This window comes from Lemur catta, chromosome 3, assembly GCF_020740605.2.
Source record: "Lemur catta isolate mLemCat1 chromosome 3, mLemCat1.pri, whole genome shotgun sequence".
Taxonomy (NCBI): Eukaryota; Metazoa; Chordata; class Mammalia; order Primates; family Lemuridae; genus Lemur; species Lemur catta.
The window spans coordinates 116259360-116277913 of NC_059130.1; the positions used below are offsets into that span (position 1 = coordinate 116259360).

The 18554-nt window shown below is 51.1% G+C and overlaps 1 protein-coding gene across 4 annotated transcripts in view; it reads right to left on the bottom strand.

Moving 5' to 3' along the window:
* Positions 1-3772: 3772 nt before the first annotated feature.
* Positions 3773-18554, bottom strand: part of FHAD1 (forkhead associated phosphopeptide binding domain 1) — a 120223-nt gene continuing 105441 nt past the window's right edge. For 3 of the 4 annotated variants that reach the window (XM_045548659.1, XM_045548661.1, XM_045548660.1), the window contains 4 exons: positions 16211-16306; positions 15559-15779; positions 14832-14997; positions 3773-4006 (listed from right to left, as the gene is read on the bottom strand). In XM_045548659.1, coding sequence (XP_045404615.1) covers positions 3890-4006; positions 14832-14997; positions 15559-15779; positions 16211-16306 — 600 coding nt within the window. In that variant the 3' untranslated portion in view covers positions 3773-3889. Of the gene's footprint in view, positions 4007-7811; positions 7866-10343; positions 10425-14831; positions 14998-15558; positions 15780-16210; positions 16307-18554 lie in introns of all 4 variants that reach the window. The other variant, XM_045548663.1, reaches the window with a different exon arrangement.

Genomic DNA, 18554 nt, shown 5'->3' on the forward strand with positions numbered 1-18554 from the left:
AAGGCCATGGATTGGCCCACAGTAACTTGGGACACTGAGCAGAGAGATGCAGGCAGCACATCTTGGTGGAAATGAGGCCAAGTTGATAAGCTGAAATAGTCTACGCTCACCAGGTGCCCTAACTCCTGCTCCAGGAGGCCTCAGCACGGAAAACAGGGGTGCATTGGCATTACCAGGTTCGGGTTTCCTCCTGTCAGTGTATTGCTTTCCTTCCTAAGTCCCTAAAAAGTTGGAAACCACTCCACTTACCAGGAGCACACTTTGGAACACAGATCCAGAAGCTGTTTTTTTCCCCCTAGACATTTCATGACTCTGGTTTCTACAACAGCAGGCACTGCTGACGCTGCCAAGTTTCTGGAGAAGGGCACTTATCTGCAAAGTCACGAATCCAAGAATCCAAATGGGCTGCCATTGGCAAGGGCGGAAAGAAGTTGTTTGTCTTAGCTTCTTGGACGATCAGAAGAAGATTGGGAGGTTTTGGGGGCCTGCAGGAGAAAGGTTTCTGGTAACTTCTCAGAACCACAGTGGGGGCTGTGTAGCACAGTGCCTTAGTAAACGCCAGTTTGGTTGCTAATAACAGAAACCCAAACCAGCTGAAGCAGAAAGGGGGCAGCTATGGGGAAGAAAAGCCAGTGCCTGACTGTCCAAACCTGACTCTCCGGCTTTGCTTTGACACTAATCTCTCACTTTCCTCGTTTCCTTTCAATAAACTCCCTTTCTGCTTAAGTTAGCCACGGGAGGTTTCTGTTGTTTGCAACCAAGGAATCTTGCGAGTTGCGAAGGGTCCTAGTGGAACCCAAGGGCAGGTGCTGGAACTGGCCTTCTCGAGGTAAGGAAGTAGGAATCAGAACATCTGGGAATCAAGGGAACTTTCTCCTTCTGTGTCAGTTGGATGTATTCAGCTTCAAGTAACAGAAAATCGGACGTGGGTGGATTGTAAAAATTTGGAGGCCCTCCCACACTGACTCTGGCTCTGTCTGGTGGGATATTAAGAAACACAAGGCAGGTAGAGACTTGAAAGGTGCTTGTGCACTGGGGCTTGTTCTCACCTGCTGCTCCTGGGAACCCCTGACCACCTGGACAAGCCTGGTCTAGCCTGCTGGAGCTGAGTGGGTGTGCTGAGCAGAGACAACGTCCTAGCAGAAGGCCACTCTAGACCAGATTTCTCAACCTTTGTACTTATTGACATTTTAGATCAAATAATTCTTCGTTGTGGGTAGTTCTGTGTGTTGCAGGATGTTTAGTGGCATCCTTGGCCTCTACCCACTAGATGAGAGTAGCACCTGTCCCCCCTGGTTGTGACAACCAAAATTATGTCCAGACATTGCCAAACTTCTCCGGGGGTGGGGGGAGGCAAAGTTGCTCCTAGTTGAGAATTACCATCCTACCCCAACTTGCCTGCCCATGACCAGACATGTGAATGTGGCCATTCTAAACCATCCAGCCCCAGCCGTGCCAGCCTAGACAGGGAAAGTGCCTAGCTTCACCCATGAAATCATGAGAAATAATAAATTTGTCATTTCAAGTCACTAAATTTTGGGTGGTTTGTTCCACAGCACAAATGTATATACCTGACTATCATGGCTTAAATAGATAAGGATTTATTTGTTTTATACAAGTACAGAGGTAGGCAGTTTGGTTGTGGTTTGGAGCTCAGTGATGCCACCAGGCACCCACCAGGCCATCGTGTCTTTCCATTCACTGTCCTTGGCAGGTGAGCTTTGGCCTCTTGCTTGTTGCCTGGTGATTCCCCAGCATGGCTGCTCCAGCTCCAAGTCTGAGCTCTAGGCATGGAAAAGGAGACAAGGCACAGGGACAAAGGGCAAACACTTTCTCCCAGAGAAGCTTGCCTTTTATTCCAGCAGGGAAGCCCTCCCCAGGGCTTTCACTTATATGCCATTGGCCAGATCTGTACAACATGGCCCACCCTAGCTGCAAGGGAAGCAGGACAATCCAGGTGTTTGGCTTTGAGCCTGTATGGCAGAGGAAAGCAATGGCTAAGCAATGACTAAGTAGACTTAGTATCTGCTTAGTATCTGCAGTATCTGCTGCACTGTGTCTCTGGGTTCTGTAGTTTCTTATTGCTACTTGTTACATATCTACTCCAGCCTCCTCTTTTCTGAAGACTGGCTTTGTTTCTCTGGGCACAAGGAGGAAAATGGCTGCCCCAGTCCTGGAACTGCATCAAGACTGCGCCAGGAATGTTGTGAATGGCTTCCCAGTGTCCCACTTCCCAATACCAAGGACAGAGGTGCTGATTGGCCCAGCTTGAATTAGGAGAGAAATCTGATTGGTCTGCCTTGGGTTGGGTATCTACTACTCAGCCAATCAGTCGTGGCTAAGGTACCAGCATTATGTAGGGCAGACCTGCTGGCGGGGGTGCATCCTCTGGGCAAGGGAGGGTGTGGTCAAAGAGATGCCCAGAAAACTATACCATCCTAGGAGTGAAGAGAATAAATTGCCACTGTGGATTGTAATGTTGGTATGATAAAAATTAAGGTGTCTTTTGAAGGACCTAAAATACAGCCGAGTCATACCAGGCATTATATTTAACTTATGCAAATTCAAATGTACATGTTCAACAGATAACGTATTTTTCACACAGTTTGGCTCCCAAACAGGAGCCAGCTGCTTGCACTGCTGCTTCACCGAGCGGTCTGCTCTGGTGCTGGAGAACAACCTGCTGTTTTGGACTTTGGGGATGTGGTTCAGTCTAAATAACACCAGGTTCTTTACAGGAAATGTCTGGGGTTTTCAGGAGTGTTTGTAAGGTCGTTATGTCCCTCTTTGTCATTGGCTTTAGATCCTAACTGTGCGTAAGATGTGTCGCCCATGGAACATGACACAGAGCATGTCTTATTTCCCCCCATTTTAGTCAGTATAAAAAATACATTTAGTTTTAAAATATAAAAAATATTTTTATTGTGGCTTTTTAAGAATAAAAAAAATGTATTCATGACTTCTGGCTCTTCTTCCCATTTTGCTTGGCCATGGGGCCGTACAAGAAAGGCAGCGAGAGGGTGGGTGGGTAGAGAGAAGGCAGAAGAGAGAGTGGAGCGGGGAACACGAGGCTTCTCCAAACGCCATGAACAAGGAGTGTGTCCGCCTGGGCAGTGTGTGTTCTTTGGTGACTGGGAACTTGTCCTTGTGGCCTGGGACTAGAGCTGCTGGGCCATCCTGGCGTAGCAGAATGGACAGGGTGGGATGGGATTAGAAACCCACGTTCAAGACCTAATTCTTGAATTTACAAACTGTGTGATTTTAGGTGGGCCATTTCACTCCTCTGGGCCTCAGCTTCCTCATCTGTAAAATGGGGGGACATAATACTATTTACTTCCCAGGGCTTGGGGGAGGATTAAATGAGAAGTGTTCTGAAGACCCTAGAGTGCCATATAAATTTTAGTCATTATTACGGAAGCAGTAAAACTGATTGGCATTCTAAATTTATTATAATAAATGGAAATATAAATTCACTCTACCATGGCCCTGACAGGCCTGAGGTCACCATTCTGCCCTGTGGCTCCAGTACAAGTCTTGGGTTTTCTCACCTGTGTCTCTTGGAGCTCCTTGAAGGTTTGATGTTTGGTTGCATCGTGACCCAAGTGTGGAACCACATAATTGTACCTACCGGGCCTAGGAGTCAGGGTTACAAACCTGTATTCGTCATATACCTGAGTATCTGTACATTCATAGGCATTTAAAAAAAAGAACCCCTCCCCCACACTTTCCAAAATACAATATTGTGCAAAATACCAGTCTAGAAAGAAAATACTAGGGTAACAATCTTTAAAGTCCTACAAAAGCATCTTAGTATTTTGACACAGAAGACAGAAGAGTCAGATGGACTTGCAGAGGATCACGTAAGGCCGGTGGGACGACAGACGCTTCTCTAGTTCCTTCCTCCAGGCTTCAAAAGCAAAAGGCTCTCGCTGGATCTGTTGGAGGCATCTTTCTTCAGCATCTCTCTTTCCTGGTCCATCTTTACGATGGCTTTCTTGACTCCAACCTTCAACGGGCAAGAGGAACACATACACAAATTCTGTAATTGCAGCAAGATCCCAAAATGTTTCACTCAAGTGGTTTTGTTATTTTTTAAACACAAAGTGTAAAAAAAAAAAAAAATATATATATATGCATACATAGATATGAGCAAAAAGGAGAAAAGATGATTTATCATTATCACACTACCCAAAGATAAGCTTTATCAGTGTTTTGGGGTACACTCTGCCCGATATACAGATATTTCTTCCCCTGTTTACATTCTCCTGTAAACCAGGAATTTCTTACGATGAGCACATTCATTGTGATGGTGCTTCTCCTGAAAAGCCGTTACTGAATTGAACGTGTCTTAGGTCTCTGACGGCTTAGAGGAGAAAACGCAGTACATTTGAAGGGGTCTGTCTAACCCTCTGAGCACTTCCCACCCCCACGGGGTGTCCTGGCAGCCAAATGCACACCCTACTCCCTGGTCACAGCTGATTGACCAGACACTTGACACAGCTGCGCTTTTCAAATGACCGCCTCAGGATTTGGGGCCAGGGACTCTGAGATGTCACTCACTTCCTGGGCTGGTCCTTTGAACTGGGGGACTGTGAGGTTATCCCTTCCTGTCACACGGCTGGAGAGGGAAGAAGTCAGCAGAGGTGTGGAGAGGACAGATGGCATGTGTTGCATGTGTGCACGTGTGTACACGGGCGTGAGGGATGCTGCCCGGGGTCCCACAGCTTCCCAGTTCTCTCCCTCCCTTTTCATGAGGCTGGAACTTCCGTGCCCTTAGGAGAGTCCCCGCCCCCCTTTCTGAGTAGGTTTCTGTAACTTGCAGCCCAAGAGTCTCCCACACACGCAGTTTTGTACACACTGCAGATATTTTGTGATTTGAAAGTTTCTTTCCAGCGGTGCTTAAACCACCAACCCGATCTCCTATAGACCTTCCACTCCAGCCTGCAGGACCCGCATATTCCTGGGGCAAGAGGGCTGGGTGGGTGGTCGAGTTTCAGCCCACTTACTACATCACCCTCCGTCTCCTCATCTGTCAAATAGGGACCAGAACATCAGTCCCGTCTTCCTCAGAGGGCCGAGAGGAGATTCCGGGAGGATTTCAATGACAGGGTCTGTTAGGACCATCCCTTAAGCTCTTTTCACCTTAAGGCCGGTTTAAAAATCACCCTGAGACCTGTGCCAGGAGCCGCCAGGAGCCTGGAATGTGTTTGAGACTACATTCCAGATCGTTTCAGGGTGGGAAAGGCTGAAATTGCTACACTAGCCCACAAAGTCAATATTGGTCCAAGTGCCCAGGGAAAAAGAAAACGGCAAACATCAAAAGCCTTTCCCTCTAAACAACCCTTCCTTTATATTCCTTTTCATTGGATTTTCAATAAAATTGCTGACTGTGGGCGGTTCCCAAATGCCAGTGCCCTGACCCGGTGTGGAGTCGGCTGTCGGGGTTGGAGCCAGGGACTTTGTTAAAAATAAAGACTCCCAGGTCCCTGGCGCCCCCACCCCCAGGTCTGCCAGGAGCCTGGGCTGGGAAGCGCCACAGAAGGAGCTTTGGTTCTCTTCTTGCTGTGACAAGGGAGGGGGCAGCAGAAGGCAGCAGGGAAGGCTGACCTGGGAGGGGACGAGACTGGCAGTGTGCCAATGCACGTGTGGGCAGAGGGGCCGGGGAGCCGGCGAGTCCACCCCGACACCACACATTGGAAGCCACCTGCCTCGCCCTTAGAGTGAAAAGGCAGAGGTTTAAATGGCAACGACCAGGTGGAAATTAACTCAGGACACACTGGGGTGGCTGCTTCCAGCAACTGCGGGCATCTAGGCAGACCCCTGCCCATTCCACACAAGCTCAGGTCTCCCCCCGCCCCCGGGAGGACCTTCCTGGTGCCCGACCGGGCAAGTCCCTGTGAAAGACGCTCCCGAGCTCAGTCCACGGGCCACGGCCCTCAAGACACTTTGCACACAAGAATTTTTTAAATCATTACGTGCATTTAGGTTTAAAAAAAAAATGGCCCAAGACGGAAGCCAGGAAGGCAGAGATTTTTATGTTTTCATTGATCTAATTCTGTGTTTCTCAACCATTTTTTTCATTATTGCCCCCCCAGACTTCTTAGACATTTTTTCCTAATGCCTCCCACCCCTTTATAGATAGCACTGTGTACATATATACATATAAATCTACATATCTGCATAGATACGTATCTGTGCTGTATGTAGAAGATGAATGAGTTTTGCCATTGGGCAGCCCTCAGGTTTTTCCCCTCTCAGAGTGACACTGACCCCTTGGAGGGTGCGTGATCGAACCTTAGCACCTGGACAGACCCTGCCACGTGGTCGCGGGCTCTCAGTATCTGTTGAGTGACAGAGGGCCAGGACAGTCTCTCTTTTTGTTCACCCTTCTCTCCCCAGTGCTTAACACAGTAGGTGGCCTAGAAAATTTTCCCATTTAGGTTACCACCCACAAACAATTATAAACGACTGGGAGCCACAATGAAAAAAAAAAAAAAATCAATGAATGGCATTTTGGAGGACAGAAAACAAAAACCCACAGAGCCTTGAAAATAGAAGAGATTCCATTTCTGAAGCTTGCTAGAGAGAGACTTTTATGAATGGGCAAGACGGAAGGAGTGGATCTTACGGGGCCTGCCTTCTTTAAGGTGGTCACGATGACTCTATCACCCTGTGGACTCAAGGCAGGTGATAGGGGAGGGAGACCCCAACTGCACTTTGCTAGGAACCTAGAGGAAATCCTTTTGAACTGAGGAGATCCTAGACGCCAAACTCCTAAACCCTGGCTGGAGGGCTGGGAAATGGGAAGATCACTCTGCTCGGGGCTGAAGCACCAGCTGCCCACATTCTGTTGAGGCCAGAGGAGGCCTGAAATTCCAGGAGGCTTCACATCTCAGAGAAGCACAATATTCTCACAATGTCTGGGGCCCATCTGGACTCCTTTGTCATTTTACTTCGTCAGCCAAAACCTAGCTGCAGGGCAGTGTCTGCCTGCTCCCTTCTCTCCCGGGTGCACCAATGATTAAGCAACAAGCCTCCCCTCTCTTCCCCCGTTGCAGGGTGGCAAAGGTCTCAGGTCTAGGGGAGCCTGGGGACACCCTCTATCCTCCTAACATCCTGCTAAGGGCAGTAGCTGCCTTCTAGTCTTAGGACAAGGGTGTTGGTTGAGAAGAGGCTTCTATTTTCCAAAAATGTCCCTTGCATAGAATATCTTTGGTTTTTCCAATGATAATTTTGTTGTCTCAAAATAACTGTGGCCTTTTGTCAAACTTGAATATATCTATCTCCTCTCTCATTCACTCAAAACGTATTTAGCTTTCAAGCTTCCTGAGAGCGTGCCTCTACTTTCTGCAAAGCGGAATATGGGTTGGGTCAATTCCAGTTCCAGGGTTGAACTGTGAATGGCAACGGTTCAACATGTCTGAGATTTCAGAGCCTTGATTATCGACTCTTAAAAAAGAGTATTCTAGAGGGTGCTCCTTGAAATTCAAGAGAAATGCCACCCAAACCATATCAGGTTTACTACCTGAAGGAGAGCAAGGGACACTCACCTGTGGTCACAATCACATGGAGTTCCACAGAGTTCTCCTACGTAGTTGTGTGGCTCTGACCAATTAAAGTCTCTAAGCCTCAGACCCCTCATCTGCAAATTGGGGATGATAACAATACCCACAGGGTGGTGCGATGATGGCTGGGTGCTCAGCCCTGTGCCCGACACACACTAAGCGCTCAGTATATAACAGCTACAGGACTATGGTCAGCTGGGTTCCTGCTGACATCCCACTGTGCTCTCTCTTCTCTGTCTGGCTCACCTGGGAATTTGAGTTCTGCATCTTTTTCTTCACCATCTCTACAAACACTCGTCTCTTTAATACAGAAAAAAATATTAACAAAATTTAGCTTGTGTTCCTCTTTGCCTTCTGAATAAAAGAAACATGGGTTTTTCTCAACTTGCAGATGCTACCGGTTTGGAACATGGGGCCTTCGCAGGAACAGGGAGTAGTGATGTGGTCTGGGGTGGGTGGGGGCACGGCTCTGGGAGCCCTGGTGTGCTGTCCTGCTGAGTCTCTTGGGGACCTTTGTTCCAGGTTCCAACAGAAGAGACTGGCCACCTGGGGGGCCGGTGAGGAGCCTTGCACTCTTCTTGGAGGACGAATCTGGAAGCAGAGCCTTCCAGAGCAGGTGGAAGAGGCTGCACGTATCCGGTGGTTTTCCACCTAAGCGTCCCAGGCACGATGGGACCCACAGTGGCTAAACTCCCTGCAGGGAGACCGGGGACTACAGGGGGGCCTGTTTGGGAGGCACTGTTACCCCAAATCTGAAGCTTGCTATTTCCCTGGGGTTTGATGTACAGTTGCTGACGCTCGTGTCCTCAAGACACCTGTACTTCAGAGACAGTTTTCTGAAGACAGAGCACCCGCTAGGCGCTGGAGATACAGCAGGGAGGGAGAAAGCTAAGCTGTGGTCTCCCTCTCAGAGCCCTGAGCTTCTCCTGGGGTCCCCAACCTGATGCTGCCGGGGGCCAGGGAAGTAAAAGAAGAGGGTGAAATCGGGACAGCAGCAAACCCGGGAGCACAGGTCCTAAGGTGGCCTGTGGGATCGTGGGCCTAGTGCTGCCACAGCATCCAGGTTTCCCAGAGAAGCCAGAAATCCAGCGTATTTTGTGAAAGTGCCCAGTTTTGAAATGTTACTTAAAAAAAAAAACCCAAAACAAAAAACATCCCATAAGCCAAAAGCAGTACTTCGGTGGGCTGCCATTTTGTGACATCTGCTCAGAGCCTCCCACCCTGCCATCTAGTTGGTGCTCAGTAAATAGTTGTTGGAGAGTGGCCAGATTAAATAAAGGCTGCCAGTAAACTTGAATTTCAGAATGAAAACAAACACTTTTTAGAAGTATAAGTAAGTCCCATGCAATATTTGGACCTACTTACACTAAATAACTATTTGTTATCTTATATTAAATAATTGGGCATCCTGTTTGGTTTTTTCCCCCCTTTTGTTCTGGTGATCCTACGTGGCACTCCCAAAACTCACGGAGGAAGCGGGTCAGGTTGTCCTTTGGGCTAGGGGCGTAAGTGCTCGTATGTCTCTTCCCTCCTCACAAAGCAACCATCTGCGAAGGCTTCCAGCCCGTATTTAGCTGACAGCTGCCCTCTAGGAGGCCTCGAGCTGCAGCCACTCAATATTGATCACAAACTTACCAAGAGGTAAGTCAGAGGACAGTCACCATCCAAATTCCCAGACATTGTAAAGCAGTGGTTCTAAACCAACCTTTCTTCCTCCCTTCCTTCCTCCCTCCTTTCCTTCCTTCCTTTCTTCCTCCCTCCTTTCCTTCCTTCCTTTCTTCCTTCCTTCCTCCCTCCTTTCTTTCCTTCCTTCCTCCCTCCTTTCTTTCCTTCCTTCCTCCCTCCCTCCCTCCCTCCCTCCCTTCCTTCTTTTTTTGCCCCAGCAGAACGCTTTACCTAAGCAAAAGCCTGTGAGGACCTTGGCATATGAAACAGATGAAGGAGAGCTGCTCTGACAGCCACGCCCCTCCAGGGGACCCCCCGGGCTCCGGGGAGCTCCAGTGTGAATACTGCTCCCAAGTCCGCTCCTGGGCTAAGTCCAATCAGTGGACAGCTGAGCCCTGCAGAGCAGAGCCCAGCCCCTACCAGATCTGCTGTCACTGAACTTTACGGGACTCACTGGGAGGTGGTGGCACTGCCTGGCTCCAGAGCTGTTCTGAGACGTGGCGCAGCCAGCAAGGCGCTGCTTCCGCACCAAGGCTGTTCCTTGGGCTGTTGCTCTTTACGTCAACGACTTTGTCCTATGAACACGTGTGAGCCTCCCACCGTGAGCTGCAGCCTGGGCTGGCTTTCCATTTCTCCTTGGCTGCCAGGAAGGCCGGGACTCCCCCTCGGCCGGTGTGGAAGCCGATACAATAGGCACTTCCCCCTCGTTCCTGACTTCCTTCTGTACCCACTTCCCCCCTTCCTTCACCCCACTTACTCCGTCCTTAGGGCAGGGGCTCCGGGATTGCCTGCTCCTCCCTTCTTCTCTCATGACCTTGTCTGCAAGGCCCCAAATCACTGAGCGCCTAGGATGGTTGCTCCGTCAGCCGAAACGACACTTGGGTTTCCCCCGCTGCCTTCTCTCACCTCAAGATACCGCTGTGGCTGCTTCCCTTGTCTCTTAGGCCACTTGTTCAAACCGCAGGCAGGTGGGGTCGGGGGCTGGGGCCGGGAAGGGACGGGAGTGGAGGTGTGTGGTGTTCCTGGGGCGTTTACACGCCCTCAGCTCTTACCCTGTGTGCTAGACTGCCTCTACTTTGTGTCTGGCTGCGACATCAGAACACCTCTCCGTACCTGCCTCTCCTTCTCTTTGAAGGAACAGTTGCAAGGTGTTGGTTCTTTTGCATTTCTCTGTTCGAGCTCCTCTACGTGTTCCTGAGCGAAAATATCAGGTGAGCAAGAGAGTGTTGAGTACGTTCTTACCTGTTCCAGTCTGAGCCACACCTCTGCGGGTTCCAGGAGACACTGGGACTTGCTGGAATTGGTGACCCGCAGATGGGTGGGGAGTGGTGGTCTTCTTCTTGAGCCGTCTTTTACCCACGCACTGCACCCTAACCGCACTCTAACCACATTTTCCTTTTGCATCCTTCTGTGGGCCCAAGGGCACCATTCCCAAGCCCCCTGTCCCATTCTCATCCTACACAACATCTCCCAATTTCTACTCATCAGTCAAAAACACACAGTGGCACCGAGGAAACCAGGAGCTTGAGAATATCTGGGCCCAAGGAACTCTTGGAAAATAGTGAGTTGAATAGAATAGTGATGATAGTGATAATGGTATAAGAGCACGCACTGAGTGGTCCTATTTGCTAAGAGTTTTATTTTATTTTATTCATTTATTTATTTTATTTATTATTTATTTATTTAGAGACAGCCCCTGCCACCCAGGCTGGAGTGCAGTGGTGTGATCATAGCTCATTGCAGCCTTGAACTCCTGGGCTCAAGTGATTCTCCTGCCTCAGCCTCCTGAGTAGCTGGGACTACAGTCTGGTGGCACCATACTCAGCTAATTTTTCTTAGTTTTTTTGTAAAGATGGGGTCTCACTATGTTGCCTAGGCTGGTCTCAAACTCCTGGCCTCGAGCAATCCTCCCACCTAGTCCTCCCAAAGTTCTGAGATTACAGGCATGAGCCACCGTGCCCGGCCTGCTAAGGGTTTTGCGTGTCCTCATGGAATCCACCCTTATGAGTTAGGCACCATTTTTATCCTCATCTTAAAGATGAGGGATCTGAGCTCACTAAGCAGAGGGACGGTTAGGGGCTCCAGCCCAGCTGAGACCACCTGGCAAAGCCAAGCCCCTTGGCCAGGATTTCGTTGGCTGGAGCCTGGAGGGGGAGCGGAGCTGCCGCCCCAGCCAGAAGCTGCCCATGCATTTCAGCTGTTCTCACACTTCAAGTCCTACTACAGGCCTAAGAAAGGGTCTGCGTACTTCTCAAAGGGCATCTTCTGTGCATTTAAAGCTTCTCTATTGAAAATTCCGGTCTTAGCCCATTCATGAGAAGTATCGGCCCTTTCTTGGCCGTAGCCCTGGCTGTATTGACCAAACAGAAAAGACAGCTGCACAAAAGTGCTGCCGGCTGTAGGAGGACCAGAGGGAAAGCTCGGGGTTTGCTGGACTCGTCAGCGGGCAGGAAGCTCTCTGAAAGAAATGCAGGAATTGTCCCCACCGTCTGTGAGTTGCCTTTTCTCTTCCCCGTGGTAACCGAGTGACCGAGCCCGCCACATGCCAGGCGCTGCCCACGTTACTCCACTTACCCTCCCTGACCCAGGGTGAAGGTCCCACTGCTGACTTTGTTGATGCTGTTGAGAAACCTGAGACTTAGAGGTAAAGTCACCAACTGAGGGTCTCTTGGGGCAGAGGTGGACTTGAACCCTATTTGTTTGACTCCAAAGTCCGCCTCTTAGCTCTGAGGACACTGCTGCCTTACCTGGCAATGCAGGAAGTGGACTAGACGGGGCACAGCCTGGGTCACTGTCACTGTCACACTGTCCCATGGAGGGGCTGGGAGGGGTGAGCTCGGGAGTCCCATTCCTGCTGCTGAGTATCGGGGTAATGCCACCCTCCGTCCACCCTCTCAGGGGCTGGCACTGCCAGCTGTCCTTGCAGGTGACATGAGGCGAGGCGTGTGCCTGCAGGTGGTGAGCTCCGTAAATGACGCCACCAGCTTTGCCGTGATCGTGCTACGGCTCCTATCAAATCTTTCCCTACGTTGTGACTTCCATGAATTTGAGAGTTCCCAGCTGTAGCTCTCCTGGGGACCCCCACACAGGCTTAACGTGGCCGTTTCAGACCCTCCTCCACGGAAGGCTGTCTGGTGCCAAACAGGCCGGCCCGGCCCTGCCTTGTGTGTGAATGAGGCGGTGCATGAATAATGCATGAGAAGCTGATTATGTAAATCCTCAGGTTTTCTTACATTTTCAGCCAGCACACGACAATGGGCTTTTTGGGGCCCTTTGCCATCCCATTCTGTGGTTTGGTGTCTCTGCTTCGGGGCCCGGCCTGCCAAGCCCCGGGGGACGCCTCGGGAAGGAGCCAGCTCTCCAGAGGGCACATCAAAGGACCAGCCAGACCTCTGTCGCTGCCCAGCTCTCCCCGGCGTGGCACAGAGTGAAAGGAAGCCAGCCTCTGCCCGAGGCAGCCCCATGACACGCGCAGACTGGGGCTGTGATGTTTAATTCAGAGCGGTGAACGCTAGAAACGCCACATCCGGGGCTCTGTCAGAGCAGGATGGCTGCCTTCGTGTCTGGGGCTGCAAGCCAGGGGGCCTTGTGGGGGTCCGCAGGGCAGAGGGCGGCTTCCGCGGGACTGGCCCACCAGTGCCTGCTGGTTGGGCAGGGGACTTCCTTCCATGGGGGCTCGGTCTCCTCTGAGCTCAGGCAGACAACACACACACACACACACACACACACACACACACACACACACACACACTCACAGAGTCATACTAATGCCAATGCTCATGCACACACACACTCTGACACACGTGTGAGTATGCCCCCCCCACTCTGAAACACATCTGTGAGCGTGCCCACGCTCACACACAGCGCCAAGTCAGACAAGCTACCAATGACAAGGCGGAGACTCGGCGCCAGCCCAGCAGAGAGCCCGAGCCCTGGGGCAGGAGAGCCCTGGGGCGCAGTCCCGGCCCTCCTCACCAGCTACTGTGTGAACCTGGGCAAGTCTCTTAACTCTCTGAGGCTCAGCCTGCTCATCGTAAGGTGGGATCACTGTACCGGCAGGGCTGTTGGAGGCATTCATAAACCTGACCGCGGCTGCAAGGACAGACGGGGCCCAGCGCCCGGCCTGTAGACCTCATGAAGAGAGACGGTGACCGCGGTTGTTTTCCCTGTTTGCCTGACCCCAGCCTTGAGATCTGCTCTGCCGTAGGGGAGAGTCAAGGGAATGGGAGAGTCTGATTCTATTTAGAAGTCACCGTTCCAGTGCCTGGTCTGGAGGAGGCCCAAAGACACGCCTGGGACTGCAGGAGCGGATGGACCAAGGTGTAAACTGCAAACACGAAAGCCCCTCTGCCAGCCCCTCGGCAGCTCAGGGTGGTCAAGGGGCTTTCGAAACCGTCTGGGTGCTGGTCACGGGACCCACCTGAGAGACCACGTGCTCAGGCCATGGGCAGCACAGGGAAGGCAACATCCACCTGCTGGTGCTGGGACTGGAGTGGGTACTTTAAAGACGGCACAAGTCCCCTCACCATCCCAATGCACTTGGCTCCTGAGTTCAGACAGCGAGAGTGTGGACGGCGAGGGATGCCTGCATTATTTTCCATCCTCATGACACCCCGCGAGACAGGGGCTGTGAGCTCTCACTTACTGATGGGCAAAGCAAGGCTCAGAGAGGGGAAGAAACTTGCACAAGGTCACACAGTTAATGAGTGGAAGATTTGAACCCAGGGCTGACTGACTCCTGTACCATGTTACAGATGAGATACTGGAGGAGCGGAGAGCCAACCTATTTTGGCTGGGCCCCCAGCCTGAGCCTGGAATCTGGGTTTCTCAAGCCAATGCTATTTCCAGCTCCGTGCCAGGGAGCAGGCCTCATCCTCATGCCTTTCCTTGGCTCCTTTGGCCTGGAATGTCCACCCACCCATCCCTTTGGTGGACAAACTCCAACTCTCCTTTGCAACTCAGCGTAGGTCTGAAGGCTTTGGGAGGCCCTCTCTGATTGCTCTAGGCTGGGTGGATGCCTCCCCTGGTCCACAGAGCCCCAGGCACTGTCCTGACATAGCCCTCACCCCACTGCGTCAGCCTGAAGTCAGCTCTTCACCCGTCTGTTCCACTAAATGTCTTCAGGGACATCCATCCTCCCATCCACCTGCCCGCTTCTCGGTCCAGTGTCCATCTATGCATCCATCCACCCATCCGTCCATCTGTCCATCCATCAGCCTGTCGTCCGTCCCCCATCCATTCACCGAGTAGTTACTGGGTGATTCCTATGCCCCAGGCGCTCAGAATAGCGAGCCCAAATCTCCGTTCTCAGAGAGCTTATTCACCTTTGTCTTCCAGCACCTGGCAGAACAAGCCAAATATGAATGGCAGCCACCATTTAAAGAGATTGAAAAGATGAGCACCACGAGTCTCAGGGAGGTTAAGAAACCTGCCTCAGGTCACACAGCAGGTGGGAGAGCTCTGGTTTGAACCTGGGTCTGTCAGATGCTGAGGCTATTCTGCCGCCTCCTTCACATCAGCAAACGCTCCTGCACCAGCTCTGCCATCGCCAAAGGTTGCCGAGGGCAGCTGGGAGCTTCCGGCCGGGCAGAGGCGTCTCACCTTCTGCTGCCTGACCATCCTGTTGACCCTCTTCTCCTGGTACAGCTGCTGCTCCGTGCGCTCCAGGGCCTCCTTCAGCAGGGCCTTCTCCTCCGCCTCTTTGTAGATGTCGTCCTCCAGCTTGGCCACCTGTGCCTGGTACATCTGGATGGACACTTTGCTCTGCCTGGGGGCACAGGGGGGACAGTCTCTTTTCTCTTGTCGTTCCCATCCATCCTCAGCATCCCAGACCCCCAAGCCTCTCCAAAGACCTCCACAGAGGGCTTGTGGAGGACCGTCGTTTCAAGCTGAGAGTGTGACAAGGATTTGGGAGCAGAGGGCTGCGCAAACAGCTCCTTGGCGGAGTCTGCATGGCGGGAGTGTGGCCAAGGGTATGCTGCCAGCACCTCCCACCTTCCCGGGGGCTGCAGCTATTCAAGGCACACACCTGTCACGGCTGCACAGGTGGTAAGTCATAAGCCAAGGGTCACAAAAGGTGCAGCTCGCACAGGAAGTCAGCACACAGATCGGAGACACCCGAGCACTTCCGTGGCCGCTTTCTCACAGACAGACTCGCCTCCGTCAGGCCTTGGTTCCTGTCACTGTCCCTCCCCCTGCTGACATTTAGGTCATCCACACTCAGGCCTCTGCCCTCCCATCCCAGACCAAGGTGTCTGCTGCCGGCTTGTGTTTAGCCAGGAGAAGGGAGGCCTGGGCCTTTCCACGGGGACATGGGGTCCCGCAGTACCTGAGCTGTTCGATGTCCTTCTCGTATCCTCGCAACAGCTCCTCTTTCCTCTCCAGCAGGCTCTTGAGTTGGGTGATCTTATCAAACACCAGATCGAGGTCCCTTTGTCGAAGCTGGCTGACTCTCTCCCTCTCTCTGGGGGAGAGGCACTTCATGGACATGTGACCCGACATGTCCTTGATGTTCATCAGACTCCCCAGCGTTTTGCTCATGTCCAAGTACTGCAAGGAGAGCGACCGCGGCTCAGAGGCATCACCTGAGACCGCTGGTGGCCGCTTTAAGGAAGCAAATGTCTAATTCTATTTCATTCGTTTTCTGCAATTGCAGAGAACAAACAAATGCTTTGGAAAGGCGCACAACTGGGCTTTAGTATGACTTCCATTTTCTCCATATCCATTCACACTTTGCCTTGTTTGAGAACCCGGGGGGAAATGACAACAGATGTAAACACTCATTCTAACCACCCAGTTTTCCAAGAAATCAGGCTAAGCAATTTCTCACCCACGCTGGGATAATACATGGGTCTTGCAGAGTTATTAGAACAACTAAATATGTCTGTGAGGTTGATATTTAGCTAATCTATCTTATGGTTAACAACGACTGCAGGGGACCCAGGCTTTGGGGGCAAGGGACAGATGTCACATGTACATACCAGCTTTTCACTGAGGTCTAAAGCCTCACAAGCGTCCGTTCTCCCTGACTTCTCCATCGCTGAGCTGGACCCTGGGTTGTAAAGGCCACTCTGAGGCTGAAATCACAAAGAAAGAAAAACTCTCTTGGCATTCCATTATGAATGTCTCCAACCGGAGGCTAATGCACTGTGTGATTACTGAAGAATAACTCAAGAGAGCTGATTTTCATTTTGGTTCCTGAACATTCAGTCTGATTTCTTTGTCAATTGCTTTCTTATAATTGTATTCCTATCCTTCAGAGAATGACTCTTTGAAATGATCTATCATTTGTATCTTTGCTCACTGTCTTCCTTCTAGAATGGTGGCTCTCAGTTAGGGGGATTTTGTTCCCTCCCCTGGGACATTTGGCAGCGTCTGGACACATTTTTGGTTGTCACACAACTGAAGATGGGGAGTGCTGCTGGCGTCTAGTGGGTAGAGGGCAAGGATGCCACAGATACCCCGTGACACACAGGCCATCCCCCCACTGGTCCAGATGATCTGGCCCAAAATATCAATAGTGCCAAGGCCGAGAAACCCTGGTCTCGATGTGAGCTCCGCAGAAACTGGGGCTGTGTGGCTGTTTGCTCACTGTCCCACTCCTGTGCACCTGGCACACAGTGGCACAGAAGGGGCATGTTTGTTGAATGAATGACGCAGGTTAAATAGAAAATATTCCCCCCCTTTTATGAAAGGGATCTCATTTGCACGCAGCAGAAACTAGACCCCCAGGAAGTCTGGCCAAACGCTCTCCTCGTGTGGAACCGGGCAAGGGAGCATCAGCTCAGACCCTTTCCAGAGACGGTGCAGGCGGCAGGTGTTTATAGCTCTGTGCGCTAAGACCCGACACAGCCAGCTGGCTGCGGAAAGCCCCAACCAAATGCACAAAAAAGCCACCAGGCCACAAATGACCTGCATGAATCTCCTTACAGCTAAACTGGGATTTCAGTGTTTGCCGTGAGCAGCGCCAATGATGGCCAAAGGCATCTCAGCCCGTGGCAGTTACTGGCTCTGCATTGGAAACCGCTGAGATTTAAACAAAACAAAACAAAACCCAATTACAAATATATAGAGGCCTAAAACTTTATAGGTCTTTGGACTTTATAGGACTGTGATAGGTAAGGTGGACATATTTGTCTATATTAGGAGTGGATGTATTTACCTGTCTATAGGGATAAGAATAAAGAGGGTTTTGGGGGTGACAATTGGGCAGATTTGCTGCAAGAGAACATAAAAGGCAGCTCAGCATCTCCAGCCCCCTCAGCTGCACCCTCTGCTCCCCTCTCCAGGGTCCCCTCTCTTTTCCTGAAGGTGGCAGAAGTCCTGAGGGAGGGTCACCTAAGGAACAGTCTGGGCTACAAGTTCAATGACCCTGTCCCCACCTCCTTCTCTGCAAACCTCCAGGGACATAGTCCTGGATCCGTCATTCATTGTCTCTGTGACCTTGGGTGAGGTACTTGACCTTCTGAAGACTCAATTTTTCTTATCTGTAAAATGGGGATAATAATAGTGACTAGGACCCAGGCTGCTGTGAGGATTCAATGAGGTAACGAAAGGCTCAGCCCAATTCCTGGCACACAGGACGCACTCAGTACATGTCAGCTGTTCTTCCTCCAGCTGCTTCTCTTCTTTTAATTTTAATTCCTGCCAACCTCGAAGGACTGAGGTCTGTTAAGAGAGTTGAGAGGTTTCCTGCATGTGGTGTCAGTGGTGGGACTGGGGTCATTGCAAGGGGAAGCCAAGTCTTGGAACAGTCAGGCTGTGAAGCTAGCTGACCTCCCACCTAGAGAGTGACCCTCCACTCCCGACCTCGGGGAAGGAGGGTTTGATTTTATCAAGAAAACCAGCTCATTTCCAAAGACCCTCTAAAGCAAATGTCCAGAAAAACTGTTGGGAGAGAACGTTGGTACCGACAGGATGGACTTGGTATTTCTTCTAAAGGCCTGCGCGTGGGCTGGATCCGGCTTGGCAGCAAGCGTGCACTCAGCGGGTCCTGTGATTGACACTGACCCGAGCTGTCCCTTGTCACGTGTCCATCAAACGCCCAAACACCCATTAGGGTATGAGTGCACCTTCAACTTCACATTCAAATCACCTCTGAAAATCCTGGCAAATAAAACTGTGCCTCTTTAAGAAGAGAGGTTCTCCTTGAATAATAGTATTTAAATCATATTTAATAGTAAGAACAGCTATCATTTATTAAGTGCTCACTATGAGCCAGACACTGGGCTAATCACAGAATTATCTGCTTTAGGTTTTTCATCATTTCACAGCTGGGAAATGGAGTCCCAGAAAGGTTAAGAGCCTTGCCCAGAGTCACACAGC